Raw genomic sequence first — 20085 nt, 5'->3', positions numbered from 1 at the left:
TGGGCAGGTGGGCTTCTCCTCCAGGCCTCCCAAAGCAGAGACGGTGAACAAACTAAAGAGCTGCTGTCAGTGGAAACTGTCAGGGGTTGTGGCAGGGTTTTGCGCGTCAGTCAGCACCTGGAACATTCTTATTCATTTCCGCATGCATCCTATTTCACCATTTCATATGTGGTAAATACATGGCACATGGGACTGGATGAGGGGCAAGGTCACACTGTGAGCGGAGATGCTATGAAACAGTGCAGATCCAAGTCCAGGGCCAAGGCCCTCCTCCCCAGGATGCAGGAGGACCTAAGAGCTCAGGCAGGAATCCTGGGCTGTCCCAGGTAGGAAGACACACATGTGTCGGTATAGAGGTAACACCATCTGACTCACACTTTAGCAGGACCACGCTGACACTGGCGAGGTAGTTACTTAGGAGACGTTGGGACACTATTACACCCTAACCACACTCGACCTCAAGGCATCCATTTCTAGTTTAATCTTGTAGTAGTTTTTATTCCATTCAGCAGCTATGTCAGGATTAACAATCTTAGTCTTTGTTATTCTGTGAGCATTTGTCTATCCAAGATTTAAATTTGTTGCTCTCTTAGTTCTCTAATTATCTGATATATGGTGAGATTTTGATAATGTGCAACCTGCCCCATTTTGAGGTTGCTTGAAGAACATTAAATAAGAAGCGTTTTCTCAGCTTCTCATCTCTCTGCATCTCCAAGACGAGTATCAGCTTTATTGTAACACCCAGAAACTGGAAACAGTTCCAATATCACACATCAGCTTAATAAATAAGCCAATCATGCTATGATCATTCTTAAATGCAACCTGTTACTAAAACCAAGGATTCTTGACACACACAATAACATGATAGTGTTCACAACTATTTGTGCTGAGTAAAATAAGCCATAATAATAAGAATACATACAATATCATCCCACTTTTATAATTCAAGAAAATGAAAAGTAATCTGAGATAACAAGGAAGATCAACGGTGATGTGGGACAGGATGGAAGATAAGAAGGACAGGAAGGAGGAAACCCAGAAACTACTGAAAATAACGAGAGGAATTGACTTGTTCTCTCCTGATAATGCTGGTGCCTCCGTCAGTATTCATCACAGTGTTCATTCTGAGTGTGTGCGCTTTAGTACACGTCAAAACCTCATTAAAGTAATTACAAATGAAGAAATGCATGACTTGGGACGGAAGGAGTGATGGGAAGATACTGAAACATAAGAGACTCTTGAAAATACTTCTCATCACCCCTGACCCCCTCCATACATTTTAGGTAACACAGAAGACAGCAAAGTCATCGTGACCTCATTACAGGAGGGGGATCTGCAAACCTCACCCGGCAACTCCAACTCTGTCCTGTAGTAGGTTCCAGGGAGCAGCCTGGCCCAGAGCTCAGGTGCAGATGCTGGATCTCACGGTCACCCCATGTTTCTCCTTGGACACTACACACACCCCCATTCCTCTGGGTGTAGTTTACACCTCTAATATGAGGGTAACAATGACAGCTACATCACGGGATGTGTGTGCATATGTAAGATGATATATGGGTCCTAAGGGTTTACTCTGGAACAATCACACAATGAAAGTTATATTTCCCAAATATCAACACCACTCACAACCCTGCCCTTTCTGAGGACATTCAAACATAGCCTCTTATATACTAGAAGGTCATGCAAATAGGGTCCTTCCTCTGCTGATATAAAAGCCCCAGCCCTGACCCTGCAGCTCTGGGAGAGGAGCTCCAGCCCCGGATTCCCACGTGCTCCCATTCGGGCTGCAGACAGAACACTCACCATGGACTTTGGGCTGAGCTGGGTTGTCCTTGTGGCTATTTTACAAGGTAATTTATGGAGAGCAAGAGACACTGAGGATGTGAGTGGATATGAGTGAGGGAATCAGTGGATGTGTGACAGTCTCCTGACCAGGATGTCTCTGTGTTTGCAGGTGTCCAGTGTGAGGTGCAGCTGGTGGAGTCTGGGGGAGGCTTGGTGCAGCCTGGGGGTCTCTGCGACTCTCCTGTGCAGCCTCTGGATTCACCTTCAGTAGCTATGCCATGAGCTGGGTCCGCCAGGCTCCAGGGAAGGGCTGGAGTGGGTCTCAGCTATTAGTAGTAGTGGTGGTACACATACTATGCAGACTCTGTGAAGGGCCGATTCACCATCTCCAGAGACAACTCCAAGAACACGCTGTATCTGCAAATGAACAGCCTGAGATCTGAGGACACGGCCGTGTATTACTGTGCGAAGGATACACGGTGAGGGGAGTCAGTGTGAGCCCAGACACAAACCTCCTTGCAGCGAGACAGGAGGGGGATGCAGGGGGCACTCAGGACATACAAGTGTATGTTTCAGCCCCAGGAGCAGGTGCAGATGGTAGTTAAGGGCTGCTTTCCTCTAAGGGTCTGGGGTTTCCTCTCCATATAGCAGTTTTCCCTGGGGAACCTCTCTGTACTCATCCATGGTTCTTCAGTTACACATTCAGTCTCTCAATTAGAAAGACTTTTCAAATAGGGGAATAAATGTCATATATGAAAGGCAGAGACTCAAATTTATATGTTCAGGTTTTCCCTTGTCTAAATGTTGTCTAATTTGACCCGTTTCAATACTATCCCAGCGGATGTATAAAGAGTTAAACATACTCTTCCTTCCTCATTGTGATATCTCAGCCCTGCCCTACTGTAGACCAGCTGTCCCTGCCAGGATGCGGGCTGTTGACTTGCTGCTACCCTCTGGCATGAGAAGCATAAATGCGCTGACCCCCCCCCCTCAGGGGGTCGCTGGGAAAGATGCCAGTTAGAGGGGACGTGGGTGGCGGTGTTTCTACATGTGCTCCTTGCTTCCAGGCCCAATAGAATCCCTATACGCTTATATAAGAACCTCCATCCTCTTCTACTGTGCAGATTATTTTATGTCAAATATTCATCATCACAGCTATTACCAATAGACACATATGTAGTTGGCAGGGAAAGTTTAGAGTCAGGTGGATAATAACATGAATTTTCAGAAGCTGCTGAAAACAAATCTATCCTCCTTTCTTCACCACAGCATCTTACGTGAGCACTAAAATGCAGGAAAGTCCCACAGCTTTCTCATTCCAGGAAGAGTCCTTCATCCTCACTATGCAGGCCCACCTCCGTCCGGGAACCTTTGCAGGGGAGGCCAGGTCCAGGGTGGAGAAGCCCAGGCCTCGACAGGAGGCCTCACTGTGTCCTGATGTGTGCTCTCCAGCACATCACGTGCCAAGTCCAGGCTGCAGTTTACCTTCACATCTGTAGGATTCAAGTAAACCGTTACCTACATCACATGCTTGCTGTGCATATGTAGAAACAAAATATAAAGGAGGCCCTGAGTGTTTCGGGTCCAGGGTAGGCCACCCGAAAATATGCCTCCAAGTGACTTAAGACAGAGCCAGTGCAGAGGGACATTCTTACCTTCCTCCCTGTCACCCTGAAGCAAGAAATAAACCTCCCATGTGAAAGGTGCCCTCTCTGTACCTGGAGGTGGAACTGAAATGGTCCTTTACCGCGTATCTTCTGCCTGCCTTTTTCTGTGCCAAAATTTAACCCTAAGAGTAAGTTTAATCAGAGGAGTGAGAAAATCTAGAAAGGAACGACGGTGTCCAACAAAACGAAATAATAATAGATTATTCATTAAGCAAATCGAGGACCTTTAGTTCCTCCTCAAGGGCTATAGATAATATTCTTGTCCATGTCCCATGAGCCGTCTTGTAGATACTGAAACTCCCACCAGGAGGAAGAAGTTAACTCCATGATGACCAGACTGTAGCCATGACATAAGCTGCCACAATTCCAAGAACTGGCCTCAAGAGATGAGAACAAACCGACCCTGGTCCTGAAGATTAACTCTACTTAAATCAATCAAGAGGAGGCTGATCAGACCACCTCATGACCAACTGCAAGACGACTGTCACAGCTGACTCTGCCGTTTCTGCCCGTAGCCCCTCCTTCCGCCTATAAAAGCGCTTTCCCACAGATGCTCAGTGCGGGGTGACCTTTGGAGAGAAGTCTGCCCCCCACCCACGGGTGCAGGCAGCCAAAATAAAGCAAACTTTCCTTTCACCAACATTGCCTCTTTATTGGATTTTCAGGACCCAGCAGCCGGACCCTGCTTTCCTTTGCAGAGGGACACTCTTATCACCAGGGATGGGGAATTCAGGCCTGGAATCTTCTATGAACAAACCTTGCTCCTTCTTTAATGACTACGCCAGCCCAAACCCTGCTTAGGTTCTTCACTAATTGAGCACCCAAAGCACACATTTCCTCCTTCTACCAATTCCTCACAAATATTGCATCTTTGTCTTAAAATATAAAAGCTGCCTGCTTTGGTCACTTCTGGGTCCATATCTATGGCACGTCCATGCCTATGGTTAAATGGTTTTCTTTTCTCCTGTTAATCTGTCTTTGTCAATATTTTATCAGCCCAGCCTCAGGAACTCAAGAGGGGCAGAGGAGGAGATTTCCCTCCTCATATGTCCAAGTTGTCTTCTCTTCAGCCTCACACTGTAGAACCTCTTAGGAACGTCTGTCCTCAGGGGCCACTTTCATTCTGCTGACATCATCTTGCCAGTTGTGTTTTCCTAACATCTCTTTTCTGCATTTCTGTCTCACCCTTCAATATTTCTTCCAAATCGGTGTGACATTTCAGTGTCTATTGTCTGCATGTACACAGTTTATTAGTCATTCCCTATGAAAGGACGTCTTGGTCTTTTCCAAATTGTGGCAAATATGAATAATGGTAAGTGAGCATCGTGTGCAGGGTTTTCTCTGGACTAAAGTCTTACTGTCTTTCACATACGTACAAAGGAGCACTATTGCTGAAACACAGATAAGAGTATGTTTAGTTTTGCAGGAAGCCTCCAAAATGTCTCCCAAGGTGCACCCCGTTCTGCATCCCCACCAGCTGTGAATGGACCCCCTGCTGCTTCACATCCTGCAGGTGTTTAAGGTTCTCAGAGTCCTGATCTGATCCACTCTTGTAAGCTTTCAGGGATATGTCCTTGTTCGGAATGGCATTTCCCTGTGACATATGTTCTCCCACAGCCTTATTTGCAAACTCTTTGTCTTTTTGGTCAGGTGTCTGTTAAGGATTTTATCCCATTTTTTAATCCTTTTCTTTCTTTCTTATTGTTGAGTTTAACGCTTCTTGCTACATATTAGATAACAACCAGATATACTAGATATGTCTCTTGCAAATATTTTCTGCCAATCTCTAGCTTGCTTCTGGATAAATTTTAAATGTATTTTTTTGCTTCTCAATTATTACTTGTTGTGTTTCTATTACAATGAAAAGTGAAGTTAAACTTTCACTTCCTAAGCCATGGGAACTTCATGTGGGAACATGTCACAGTACACTCAAAGGCCTCTCTCAGATACTACAAGGATGGAATGGGTAAACAGAGGGGGGACTTCTTCAGAGATGCTCTTCTGGAAAAGTAGAAATGTACCAACGTACCCTCCTTCCTGTGTTGCTGGTGAGAACTGTGCTGCGTGTCCACAGAGACACAGATCCTTGATGACAGAGTGAGATTTCATCAGTTAGAATGGCCGTTTGCTAACAATAAATTTTACCCATAACAGATATGACTTTATGTATGACTGTAACTTGAGTGATTCAATGTATTTAGCAAAGGTTGAAAACAAAATCAATTCCTTGAATTATTATTATTAATTTTAATTTATGTTGCCCCAGAGAAGAGCTTGACAATTACAATCTCAGTAACACATTTCCATAATTTTTACTTATACCTCTTAAATTTTAGATACCTTTTTGTTTCATAATAAATGTTTCATTACATCCCTCACATTTGAAACTGGATTCCAAGTGGACCTAGAAAATGAAATGTGAGGACAACGAATGTCTTTGCATTCAGTAACATCTAAGGCAACAAATCTAATATGACACGAGGACGCTGCTGATTTCCAAGTATAGTTCCTGCTTCTTCTTTGCTCAATGATTCCAGCAAAGGTACAAAATGACCTAAACCATCTGGTCTCAATGTTCCTGAACTCCAAACCTCATTCTGAGCTTATACTGTCAAGTTCTCATAAGGGAAAACACAGACCATCAGAAGTACCTGTCCACGTCGCCCCCATGAAGCCACCACCATCAGCCCTTCTCCCTCCCATCACGATGCTCAGGCCCTCTTGCTGTGACCATCACTGGTAACTGGCAAAGCAACATGACTGAAATCTCCCCACTTCATTTCCCATCACCCACTGGGCGTCTCTAATGGATATTCCCTCCAGCATTATCATATGATCTGGTCTCCAGACATAATCCCCTCCAATTTTCTCCACAAAGGAAAAATAAATTTTTTTAGTCCTGGTGACCTTACACATTTTTCCTAGGGTTAAATGGACCCTAACAACACATCCCCAACCACTGGAGCATAAAGACACCTGTTATATACCCTTCTATGTTAACATGAATTTGGATGGATCTCCTCTAATCCAGCAGCTCAAGGGCAGGTCAGATGCTGGGGCATCTGTACAAATACAGGCCCTTCTTCCACCTGGTGAATAATGGGCCCACCTGGTTCTAGGTTTTAGATGCCATCCCTTCCATGCCCCTATCGCACAGCGTATCAGCTCGATATTCAGTTCCTTACAGTAGGGTCCATATGTGTCCTGTGATTCTTGCCCATATTACATTGTGCGGCTCTCCTATTATCGACATTCAAGCAGGCAGATGCTTTAGTATTTAATTTACTCTGCAAATATTATTGCAAAAGCTAAAAGATGTATAGTACTGTGTTCATGAAATAGTATGCAGTAAATACCTTCTCATAAACAGCAGGCTCGACATCAGTCAGTGTACAGGTGAAATCACTGGGATGAGGGAGAGCTGACCTGCCCCACACCCACAGGTGTGACCTCTCAGGGCAGGAGTGGAGCCAGCGCTACATGTACAGGGTGTCAGTCAGAGATGGGGACTCACACTGGTCTTTCTGGTTCCCAGGAGAAGTTAGCATCACTGATGACACTCGTGTCAACATTCAACACCTCTGGCAAACCCACTATAAATTTCAGACATACCATTACCATCGTGATCCCCAGTTTACATCCTTGCAGACGGAAATGCAGATGGTGAGGCCACATCCTCAGTGCCCACAGTGAGATGGGGTGGAGCTGTGCTCTGCTCTCCAGCACCACTTACTTATATGACCTCAGGCACAGTCCCAGGACTCAATGACCCAGGGACCCAGGAAAGCTCTCAGGTGGACTTTTCAAGGGAACCTGCTTCCTGAGGTGAGGACTTTCCTCTGACCATGACACCCACATACTCTGCAAGCCATTCACTTTGAAGGCTTACTTCCAAGAATCATGCATGTTCTCTCACCCAGTGCAGTGGGAACTGTGTTCCCTGAGCTCCCATGTCACTGGCTGTGACAGGGAGAGTAAAAATGAACACTTCTAGAAGGAGTGAGTCTGTGCACAGTGACCAGGTCACCTGCCCAGCATGTTGGAGTCCTGACGGGCTTCCAGGAGGTGTCTGTTCTCAGACCTTGCTAGCCCTGGGGATTCCCCAACATCCACCTGCAAGGATGGAGCCCTGAAGCTCGCGGTGTTCCTGCAGACACTCAGTGGTGCACAGGAAACAGGCAGGTCAGGCTAGTGGCCATGTCAGCAGTGCTGGGATCCATGACCATCTCAGCAAGAATGACTACCTTGTCCACAAAATACGCTGTGTGTTTAGTTGTTGTGAATAAATCCACCTCCAGAATAACTCTTGATAACGTTTAAAATGTTTCAGGTAAAGAAATGTTCACCCAAGTTAAGGGACACACGACGTCCGTTGTGAATTATGATAAACATTAAATTCTACCTCACTCTGTCTGAATTCAAGGTGATTATTACATGTATGGTTTGTCTCAAATACTTGCACATCCAGGAAATAAACATGACGTAATGCAGAAAGGAAAAAACAAGAGTTGGAGGACCCTGAATGTGTGATGGGTATTTATATGAAATATATACATCCATGGAATTAAAGTCTACTGCCCAAATCTGCCGTAAAACCTTGAGCACAGCTGATTTCCTGACTAGCCCTTCAACATCATTTCATTCCTGGACACAGAGTCCCCCAGGCATAGGGAGGGGAACCCAGGTGGGGGTTGCGTTCTCTGAGGAAACAGTCAGCAGCGTCCTCAGGTGGAGTCCCAGAGACTGGGACTTCCCTTCACTACTTTCTGCTTTTTATAAAAAGGTCCCTCCCTTATGCAAATATCCCCTTAGACCACAAGGTAAAAACAAAGTACCTGTTCACTTAAATTCGGGTTTCTCCTCATGCTTGAAGAGAATTTCTGGGCTTCAGGAATCTCATCTGCAAGAAGATGAATCCACTGTGGCTCTTCCTCTTCCTGGTGTCAGCTCCCAGAGGTGAGTTTCTCAGGGATTCAGACGTGAACACATGGGGAAGCAGCATCTGAGCCCATGAGTCACCGTGGTTCTCTCTGTCCACAGGTGCCCTGTCCCAGGTGCAGCTGCAGGAGTCGGGACCCAGCCTGGTGAAGCCCTCACAGACCCTCTCCCTCACCTGCGCTGTCTCTGGATTCTCATTAACCAGCAATGATGTAGCCTGGGTCCGACAGCCTCCAGGAAAGGGGCTGGAGTGGGTTGGGGGGATAAATAGTGGTGGAAGCGCATATTACAACCCAACTCTTAAGTCCCGGCTCAGCTTCACCAGGGACACCTCCAAGAGCCAATCTACTTATCGCTGAGCAGCCTGACAACTGAGGACACAGCCGTGTATTACTGTGCGAGAGACACAGTGAGGGGAAGTCAGTGTGAGCCCAGACACAAACCTCCCTGCACGGATGCCCGTTACCACCAGGGGTCGCACAGGACCCAACAAGTACAGGGCTGCGACCTGCAGCAGGTGCATATATGGGCTGGGAGGGGATTCTTGTTAGAACCTGTGCTTTCCTCTTCCTGCCCAGGACCTCTACCAGAGACTCTGTTCTGTATCCTAATGTTTCATTGCTGTGGATTACGAAGTGTCTAAAAATTTTTGTGTGCATATACATATTTGCTTTTTATTTTTATTATTGTTGTGTATATATATTCATATGCACAGACACATATAATACTCAAGAATTAAGGTTGTTTATCATTTCTTTATCTTTTTCTCAAAGGAGCTCCAAAAAACCCTGCAGCTCACCATAATTTTCAATTTCAGCCTGAACTTTGTGAAACGTGTAAATATCCTGACAATGCACATGAGATTTTTAAACAGTATTAATGGTTGTTTTGTTTTTGTAGATGTGGAAGGAAGAGACACACCGTCCTGCTTTCAGGCAACCTGTACAGGCATTCTGAATTCTGCAGCAGACAGTGTTATAGACTCTAACGCCAGAGCGCTCCAATACTGCACATGCAACTATCGTCGTTATTCACAGATTCCAAATCTGCAAATACACCTACTTCTAGCTTTCATGAGCACCCCAAAATAAATACTGTCATTTTGTGGTTATTCACGGACATTAAGAATGTGGCCGGTTGTTTGAATCAGGCAACACACACACGCGCACACACACACACACACACATTTTCCCAGCTGAGTCAGTCAAGGTGATGCTCTCTTTTCTTGTTTCAATTCCCATCCTGTAATTGAATTCTTTCTGGAGTCAAATTAGTGCCATGCTTTTCACATTTCTGTGATTCTTGGCAATTGTTTAAAGTAGTCCCAGGCATAGGGCTGAGGAACAGCCTAGTGTCCCTACGCACAAATGGCTGTGAGTGGACTTATGGAAAATATACGAGACATCAGCTTCATTCAGTCATGCGTTATATGGCCATGGGTGATGAAATGATACTCATGTTTCCAATATAAAGTTCACCCAAAACCTGAAAACAAAACTCGCTGCTGCATATGGGATGCAGCCTTGGAAAATTGGCTTAATTCCAAATACAGCCTGGCAAGTGGGGGCTTATCGCCAAGCAGATGGTGGGGTGGAGTTGACTGGAAATTACTAACAGAAGAAATAAAAGCTAAGGGGATTCTGGTTACATAGCCTCAAATGGATTCTTGCTAAAGGGAGACCAGGGTGGTCCGATACCTCGTGGGTGATAGGAGGTTTGATGGCTTTGATCAAATACTACGGGTGATCAGAGTTCAAGGGTTGGGGATTCTCATTATTCTCACTTAGCAGGGCTCTTGACAAAACCTGGCCATGCACATATAAACACAGAAGCCCACAGGTCAAGACTAGTTGAGAAGAGAATTGCAAGGATCCGGTTGGCTAAGGGGTGGTCAGGGGTCTTTGTCACACTTAAGAAGAGGAATACTGAACAGACAAGTAAACCAGGGATGCACACAGACACACAGAGAAAAGACCATCTGAGGACTCAGTGAGAAGAGGTCCACCTGCAAGCAAAGGAGAAAGGCCTGAGAAGGACCCAAACCTGCTGACACCGTGACCTTAGACTTCTTGCCTCCAGGCCTGAGAGGAATCCATTGCTCTTGTTTAATCCACCCAGTCTGTTATTCTGTAATGGCCACACTAGCCAACGAGTACACCTATAATATAGACGCAGATAGACATATATGGAAATGTAAGTAACGTATTGGTAAAGAAATATCAGCCATTCTTCAGAGGTGACATGAAGCTGTGTCCACCCTGGATCTCAGCCAGCACCCTCCTCCACAACCCTAGAGAAGGACAATCCATGACCATCTTTATATGGAAGCATCCCTCCCACCTGCACATCACACCCAGGCTCAAGGGGAAAGCACAGCATCTGTGCTACTCAGAGTCAGGGTTCTCATCTTCACTGACATAACTCTCTGAAAGTCAAAGCATTGATCAAAATGAACATGAAAATCTTCTGCTCATTCCTCCTCTTGCGGGCATCCCTCAGCTGTGAATATCTCCTGGGTCTGAGGAAGGTGGAGTTATGGGATGACATATGTGAACTGGGTGTCTCCTTGTTTCTCCTACGCCAGGTGTCGTGTCCCAGGTGCTGGTGCAGGAATCGGGCCCAGGACTATTGAAGATCCTCTCCCTTACCCGCTCATTCTCTGGATTCTCCATCACAAACAGTGCTGGCTGCTGGGACTGGATCCCTCAGCCCCCAGGGAAAGGGCTGAGGTGACTGGGGTGCTTTGGTTCTGGGAATAGCACAGCATACAAGATGTCTCTCCAGAAATGACTCTCCACCTCCAGAGACACCTCACAAATTAAGTTTTCCCTGCAGCTCAGCTCCGTGATACCTAGGACACAGCCCTGTGTTAGTTACTCTCCCAGTTGGTTCAGTGAGAAGTCAGGGTGAGTCCAGACACGACCCTCCCTGCAGGGGCCGCTCCAACCACCAGGGGGCAATCAGGGTCATCAGGAAACAAGAGGACCCATTTCAGGGCAGGTGCAGAGGTTGGGATGGAGGGATTCTCTCTCACAAGCTGTGGTTTCTCCACTGGATCATTGCCACCCCGGAAGCCTCATCCACAATGATTCCAGGGAACTTTCTTGTCTCTAATCTTGAGACTTTCATGGAGTCAGGCTTGTTTGTCTTTCCCCATCTATCTTTGGAAGAGCTTCACAGAAATATTTCTCCATGAGAACTTTATTTGAAGGTTAGGTCACTACTTTCTGTTATTAGTTGTCAAGTTTTTAATCGTTTAATGGCATAAGTAATTTTTACTATTGAACTTTAAATCTGCTTTCCATCATCAGATGGATTTCCAATTCCTCTCATCCTCACAATCTCTCCAGTCTTGTCTGATGCAATGCCTTTCACTTGAATAGTATGAGTCATGTTGATATTCGGAAACTGATGTCCATACAGCACTGCAGGCATTCTCTCCTCTGAGAACATTTTGAAATGTCGGGACACAGGTTGGGCTGTAACATGTGGGCTGTGTTGCCTGCACCTTGTTATCTAGTGTGGACATTGATAATGGATATTTAGATAAAAGAGAGAGAGAGATAAAACGGAACAGATACAGGTATATGATCATCGTCTGGAAAATAACCATAAAAACTGGCTACATAACCCAATTTTAGGGAGTGGTAAAGGCTCGAAGGTGTAAAGATGATACAGCACCCGTATGAAGTTATTTGAGCAAACATAAATATTCAAACAAATTTGGTAAATACTTTTCTAGCACACTCCTCAATCCCATGGTGAGAGTCTGGTTTTCTCTCTAAGAAATTGACAAATATATTCCATTTGGCGGCCATTGGCATTCCTTCCAGCAAACGGATGTGGGGCCTTTTGCTCTACATCATCCCCAATATTTGAATTTCTTAATATTTTGTGCTTTAACTGTTGTAATAAGTGAGTAGCAATATCTCATGATTGTTTTATTTTATGTTTCCTTAACGAAGAATCTTGTGAAAACCTTTTATCTCTTCTTTGTGGAAGTATCTTCAGATCACTGGCAAAGTGTTCATTATTTTCATTTTTTGTTACTGTTGTTGAGCTGTGAAGTTGCTGTATAGTCACGATACAAGTCCTTTATAAATATGATATTAGAGAGCACATTCTCCAAGTCTGTGCCTAATTCCCTTATCAGTGAAGTTATTGTTACTCTTGCTGTTGTTGGTTTCAGGACAGAAATTTTAATGGATACAGAAAAATTACAAATTGATTTTACGAATGATGTTTGGGATATTATACCTAAAAATTCATCATGAAACTCAAGGACACTCTTTCATTTCTATCACGTCTCTACGCCAGGCCTCATTGTGGGATGGAGGGTTAAGTGCACCTTCTTGAAGGGAGGATGACCATGATGAGGTACCTGAAGTTATTCCTTAAGGGAGATTTATCCTACCTTCCCCATTAGATATATTTATTCAATCTCTTTATATAAGTATGAGTCAAGACATTTGTTTCATACCTTGTATTAAGGTTATATACTAAGGCATTTTCTTTGCTTCTGTAATTGTTACAGCTTGTCAGCCATGAGGAGCTCTTTCAGATTGTCTCCTGTATCCTCTTTATGGGCACCCATCCATTTGTGTGAAGACTTCCTTAATTTCTGGTGCCACAAGAATCTGCAGGATAAGCGTGTGTATTCTATTCTGTGGCCCTGGAATTAGCCATGCCTCACATAAGTCGTGGATCCTTTTCTGGAGAATAACATTAATAACCAGAAGAGTTGGTATTAGGATACTAATGTTGGTGTCCTGTCTACTGGGAGCATTGGCTCTAGACCCTATAAGCTAAAAGACCTTGGAAATATATCTGTGTTCTCTACCCACGTATACACACACTCGTCGGCAACTATCTCTGTATCTCACCTTCTGACCTGTGTGGAGGTAAAAGTGAGATCATTCTTACATCTCCGATCCTAGGGCAACATCACTTGGGGAAATCCAGCCTTTTCCCTTGCTTCTCTGTTACTTTCCATCCGACAGTGAGAAGCCTGGCTCCACCGATGCCATCCAGCTACTAATTGTTCAAGTCCACATGCACAGTTGGAACTGAACGCTTAGCCTGACTCCTGATGGAAATACCGTTATCCACCAGGCTCTAGTGCTTACGTGCAGTGGCTTAGAACTTAGCCATCAGACTCCACTCATTTCCAAAGTCACTTAGGTCAAAACTATTTTCCCACCTTCTACTGACATGCTAATTCATAGATTCACTATGATATTAGGTATCATCTATACAGTGTGCATCCTTCCATCCTTGAGTCGCCTTCTTATAAGTGGCATTTATATTTATATTCAATAAGGTTCACTCTTTCTGCTATTACTTTACATATTTTGACAAGTTCATAGTGCAATGTTTCCACCACTGCAATTTCATAGAGAAGAATTTCACTATCCTTAAATATTGCCCATGTTTCACGTATCAAACACCTTCTCCCCAATTCCTGCTAAATGCTCATCTGATAGGTTTATATATAGACTGAAGTCTTCCCAAATGTGAAATAGGTGAAATTGAACGTTTTCAGACCGGTTTTTTAATTAGCAATATGCATTTAGGATTCCCTCATGTCCTTTCGTGGTACAATACTTTAATATTTAAACTGTTGAATACAATTCCACAGCATGGATACATCACTCATTGTTTATGTACTAATTTGTGGAAGAACATATTTGTTGCTTGCACTTTTTCTCAGTTGTAAATGAAGAGACCACAATAATTCATGGGCAGTCAATGATGGAGCTGTAAGTTTCCACTCAGTTATGTAAATATTACAAGCATGACTTCTGGGGTCTTACATTAAGCTCTGTCTAGGTGTGTAAGTGATTGCACGGAGAATGGGCTCTGATGCAGAGAACACTCAGCTGACCCAGGCATTGTGCTAAAAGGATGTCACAGCCCAAGCAATGTCCACACGAGGTGGACACAAATCCCAGCCCTCAGACCCGGCTGAGCCCCCAGCCTACAGTCAGGGTCAGCCTCCCTTACACGTGAGTGTTCCTCACAGGAGCAGGTCCTATAGCTGAACTTGAGCCTCTCACAGCGATCCTGCATGGGGCAGGGTGGGCTTCTCCTCCAGACACTCCCTAAGCAGAGACGGTGAACAAAATAAAGAGCTGCTCTCAGTGGAAACTGTCAAGGGTTGTGACAGGGTTTTGTGCATCAATCAGAACCTGGATCATTATTATTCATTTCTGCGTGTGATCCTATTCCATATGTGGTAAGTATATGGCACAGTGGGACTGGATGAGGGGATAGAGGTCACACTGTGAGCGCAAATGCTATGAAACAGTGCAGATCCAAGTCCACGGCCAATGTCCTCCTCCCCAGGATGTAGGAGGACCTAACAGCTCAGGCAGGACTCCTGGGCTGTCCCAGGTAGGAAGACACACCTGTGTGGATACAGAGGTAACACCATCTGACTCACACTTTAGCAGGACCACGCTGACACTGGCGAGGTAGTTACTTAGGAGACGTTGGGGCACTATTACACCCTAACGACACTCGACCTCAACACATCTGTTTATAGTTTAATCTTGTAGTAGTTTTTGTTCCGTTCAGCAGCCTATGTCAGGGTTAACAACCTTATTCTTTGTTATTCTGTGAGCATTTGTCTCTCCAAGACTTAAATTTGTTGCTCTCTTCGTTCTCTAATTATATGATATATTGGTGAGATTTTGATAATGTGCAACCTGCCCCATTTTGAGGTTGCTTGAAGAACATTAAATAAGAAGCGTTTTCTCAGCTTCTCATCTCTCTGCGTCTCCAAGATGAGTATCAGCTTTATTGTAACACCCAGAAACTGGAAACAGTTCCAATATCACACATCAGCTTAATAAATAAGCCAATCATGCTATGATCATTTATTAAATGCAACCTGTTATTAAAACCAAGGATTCTTGACACACACAATAACATGATAGTGTTCACAACTATTTGTGCTGAGTAAAATAAGCCATAATAATAAGAATACATACAATATCATCCCACTTTTATAAATTCAAGAAAATGAAAAGTAATCTGAGATAACAAGGGAAGATCAACGGTGATGTGGGGACAGGATGGAAGATAAGAAGGGACAGGAAGGAGGAAACCCAGAAACTACTGAAAATAACGAGAGGAATTGACTTGTTCTCTCCTGATAATGCTGGTGCCTCCGTCAGTATTCATCACAGTGTTCATTCTGAGTGTGTGCGCTTTATTATACGTCAAGAACCTCATTAAAATAATTACAAATGAAGAAATGCATGACTTGGGATGGAAGGAGTGATGGGAAGATACTGAAACATAAGAGACTCTTGAAAATACTTATCATCAACCCTGAACCCGTCCATATATTTTAGGTAAACACTAGAATAGAGCAAAGTCATCATGACCTCATTACAGGAGGGGGATCTGCTAACCTCACCCGGAAACTCCAACTCTGTCCTCTAGTAGTTTCCAGAAAGCAGCCTGGCCCAGAGCTCAGGTGGAGATGCTGGATCTCACGGTCACCCCATGTTTCTCCTTGGACACTACACACACCCTCCATTCTTCTAGGTGTAGTTTACACCTCTAATATGAGGGTAACAATGACAGCTACATCACGAGATGTGTGTGCATATGTAAGATGACATATAGTTTCTAAGGGTTTACTCTGGAACAATCACACAATGAAAGTTATATTTCCCAAATGCTATCAACACCACAAAATCCAAGACTCACACCTGCTCTGAGACCCTGCCCTTTCTGAGGACATTCAATGACATAGCCTCTTATATACTAGAAGGTCATGAAAATAGGGTCCTTCCTCTGCTGATATAAAGCAGCCCCAGCCCTGACCCTGCAGCTCTGGGAGAGGAGCTCCAGCCCCGGATTCCCACGTGCTCCATTCGGGGTTCAGACAGAACACTCACCATGGACTTTGGGCTGAGCTGGGTTGTCCTTGTGTCTATTTTACAAGGTAATTTATGGAGAGCAAGAGACACTGAGGATGTGAGTGGGTATGAGTGAGGGAATCAGTGGATGTGTGACAGTCTCCTGACCAGGATGTCTCTGTGTTTGCAGGTGTCCAGTGTGAGGTGCAGCTGGTGGAGTCTGGGGGAGGCTTGGTGCAGCCTGGGGGGTCTCCGACTCTCCTGTGCAGCCTCTGGATTCACCTTAAGTAGCTATGCCATGAGCTGGGTCCGCCAGGCTCCAGGGAAGGGGCTGGAGTGGGTCTCAGGTATTAGTAGTGGTGGTGGTTACACATACTATGCAGACTCTGTGAAGGGCCGATTCACCATCTCCAGAGACAACTCCAAGAACACGCTATATCTGCAAATGAACAGCCTGAGATCTGAGGACACGGCCGTGTATTACTGTGCGAAGGATACACGGTGAGGGGGAGTCAGTGTGATCCCAGACACAAACCTCCTTGCAGGGAGACAAGAGGGGGGATGCAGGGGGCACTCAGGACATACAAGTGTATGTTTCAGACCCGGGAGCAGGTGCAGATGTTAGTTAGGGACTGCTTTCCTCCAACGGTCTGGGGTTTCCTCTCTATGTAGCAGTTTTCCCTGGGGGACCTCTTTGTACTCATCCATGGTTCTTGACTTACACATTCAGTCTCTGAATTAGAAAGGATTTTCAAATTTCGGGGGAAAATGTCATATATGAAAGGCAGAGACTCAAAGTTATATGTTCAGGTTTTCCCTTGTCTAAATGTTGTCTAAATTGACCCGTTTCAATACTATCCCAGCGGATGTATAAAGAGTTAAACATACTCTTCCTTCCTCATTGTGATATCTCAGCCCTGCCCTACTGTAGACCAGCTGGCCCTGCCAGGATGCTGCTGTTGACTTGCTGCCTCACCTCTTGTATGAGAAGCATAAATGCGCTGAGCAGCCCCGGATCCTCAGGGGTCGCTGGGAAAGATGCAGTTAGAGGGGACCTTGGGTTGGCGGTGTTTCTACATGTGCTCCTTGCTTCCAGGCCCAATAGGATCCCTATACGCTTAGATCATACCTGCATCCTCTTCTACTGTGTAATTTATTTTATGTCAAATATTCATCATCACAGCTATTACCAATAGACACATATGTAGTTGGCAGGGAAAGTTTAGAGTCAGGTGGATAATAACATGAATTTTCAGAAGCTGCTGAAAACAAATCTATTCTCCTTTCTTCACCACAGCATCTTACGTGAGCACTAAAATGCAAGAAAGTCCCACAGCTTCTCATTCCAGGAAGAGTCCTTCATCCTCACTATGCAGGCCCACCTCCGTCCGGGAACCTTTGCAGGGGAGGCCAGGTCCAGGGTGGAGAAGCCCAGGCCTCGACAGGAGGCCTCACTGTGTCCTGATGTGTGCTCTCCAGCTCATCACGTGCCAATTCCAGGCTGCAGTTTACCTTCACATCTGTAGGATTCAAGTAAACCGTTACCTACATCACATGCTTGCTGTGCATATGTAGAAACCAAATATAAAGGATGCCCTGAGTTGTTGGGGTCCAGGGTAGGGCACCCCTAAATATGCCTCCAAGTGACGTAAGACAGAGCCAGTGCAGAGGACATTCTGACCTTCCTCCCTGTCACCCTGAAGCAAGAAATAAAACCTCCCATGTGAAAGGTGCCCTCTCTGTACCTGGAGGTGGAACTGAAATGGTCCTTTACCGCGTATCTTCTGCCTGCCTTTTTCTGTGCCAAAATTTAACCCTAAGAGTAAGTTTAATCAGAGGAGTGAGAAAATCTAGAAAGGAACGACGTGTCCAACAAAACCAAATAATAATAGTTTATTCATTAAGCAAATCAAGGACCTTTAGTTCCTCCTCAAGGGCTATAGATAATATTCTTGTCCATGTTCATGAGCCGTCTTGGTAGATACTGAAACTCCCACCAGGAGGAAGAAGTTAACTCCATGATGACCGGACTGTAGCCATGACATAAGCTGCCACAATTCCAAGAACTGGCTTCAAGAAATGAGAACAAACCGACCCTGGAGCTGAAGATTAACTCTACTTAAAACAAGCAAGAGGAGGCTGATCAGACCACCTCATGACCAACTGCAAGACGACTGTCACAGCTGACTCTGCCGTTTCCGCCCGTAGTCCCTACGTCCGCCTGTAAAATCCCTTTCCCACAGATGCTCAGTGCTGGGTGACCTTTGGAGAAAAGTCTGCCCCCCACCCACGGGTGCAGGCAGCCAAAATAAAGCAAACTTTCCTTTCACCAACTTTGCCTCTTTATTGGCTTTTCAGGACTGAGCAGCCAGACGCTGCTTTCCTTTGCAGAGGGACACTCTTATCACCAGGGATGGGGAATTCAGGCCTGAATCTTCTATGAACAAACCTTGCTCCTTCTTTAATGACTACGCCAGCCCAAACCTGCTTAAGTTCTTCACTAATTGAGCACCCAAAGCACACATTTCCTCCTTCTACCAATTCCTCACAAATATTGCATCTTTGTCTTAAAATATAAAAGCTGCCTGCTTTGGTCCCTTCTGGGTCCATTTCTATGGCATGTCCATGCACATGGTTAAATTTTTTTCTTTTCTCCTGTTAATCTGCACCTGCAGCAGGTGCATATATGGGCTGGAGGGAATTCTTGTTAGAACCTGTGCTTTCCTCTTCTGCCCAGGACCTCTACCAGAGACCCTGTTCTGTATCCTAATGTTTCATTGCTGTGAATTATGAAGTGTCTAAAATTTTTTGCATATACATATTTGCTTTTTATTTTTATTATAGTTGTGTATATATATATTCATATGCACAGACACATATAATACTCAAGAATTAAGGTTGTTTATCATTTCTTTATCTTTTTCTCAAAGGAGCTCCAAAAACCCTGCAGCTCACCATAATTTTCAATTTCAGCCTGAACTTTGTGAAACGTGTAATATCCTGACAATGCACATGAGATTTTAAACAGTATTAATGGTTGTTTTGTTTTTGTAGATGTGGAAGGAAGAGACACACCGTCCTGCTTTCAGGCAACCAGTACAGGCATTCTGAATTCTGCCGCAGACAGTGTTATAGACTCTAACGCCAGAGCGCTCCAATACTGCACATGCAATTATCCTCGTTATTCACAGATTCCAAATCTGCAAATACACCTACTTCTAGCTTTCATGAGCACCCCAAAATAAATACTGTCATTTTGTGGTTATTCACGGACATTAAGAATGTGGCCGGTTGTTTGAATCAGGAAACACACATGTGCGCACACACACACACACATGCACACACACACACACACACACGTTTTCCCAGCTGAGGTCAGTCAAGGTGATGCTCTCTTTTCTTGTTTCAGCTACCACCCTGTAATTGGGGACTTTCTGCGGTCAAATTAGTGCCATGCTTTTCACAGTTCTGTGATTCTTGGCAATTGTTTAAAGTACTCCCAGGCATAGGACTGAGGAACAGTCTAGTGTCCCTATGCACAAATGGCTGTGAGTGGACTTAGGGAAAATATACATGAGACATCAGCTTCATTCAGTCATGCGTTATATAGCCATGGGTGGTGAACTGATACTCATGTTTCCAATATAGAGTTCACCCAAACCCTGAAAACAAAACTCGCTGCTGCATATGGGATGCAGCCTTGGAAAATTGGCTTGATTCCAAATACAGCCTGGCAAGTGGGGGCTTATGGCCAAGCCGACGGTGGGGTGGAGTGGACTGGAAATTACTAACAGAAGAAATACAAGCTAAGGGGATTCTGGTTA

At 44.8% G+C, this 20085-nt stretch overlaps 2 pseudogenes and 1 gene segment (V, D, J or C); all 3 read left to right on the top strand.

The window, feature by feature from the left end:
* Positions 1-1735: 1735 nt before the first annotated feature.
* On the top strand, positions 1736-14746 carry LOC116748813 (annotated as a pseudogene).
* On the top strand, positions 8280-8796 carry LOC116748818. The segment is given in 2 exon segments: positions 8280-8408; positions 8493-8796. Coding segments are annotated over 2 exon segments (303 nt in total).
* A 1504-nt stretch (positions 14747-16250) lies between the features above and the next one.
* On the top strand, positions 16251-16769 carry LOC116748814 (annotated as a pseudogene).
* Positions 16770-20085: the final 3316 nt, after the last annotated feature.

Source organism: Phocoena sinus, chromosome 2 (assembly GCF_008692025.1).
Source record: "Phocoena sinus isolate mPhoSin1 chromosome 2, mPhoSin1.pri, whole genome shotgun sequence".
NCBI lineage: Eukaryota > Metazoa > Chordata > Mammalia > Artiodactyla > Phocoenidae > Phocoena > Phocoena sinus.
This window is presented reverse-complemented; position numbering and strand designations above follow the sequence as displayed.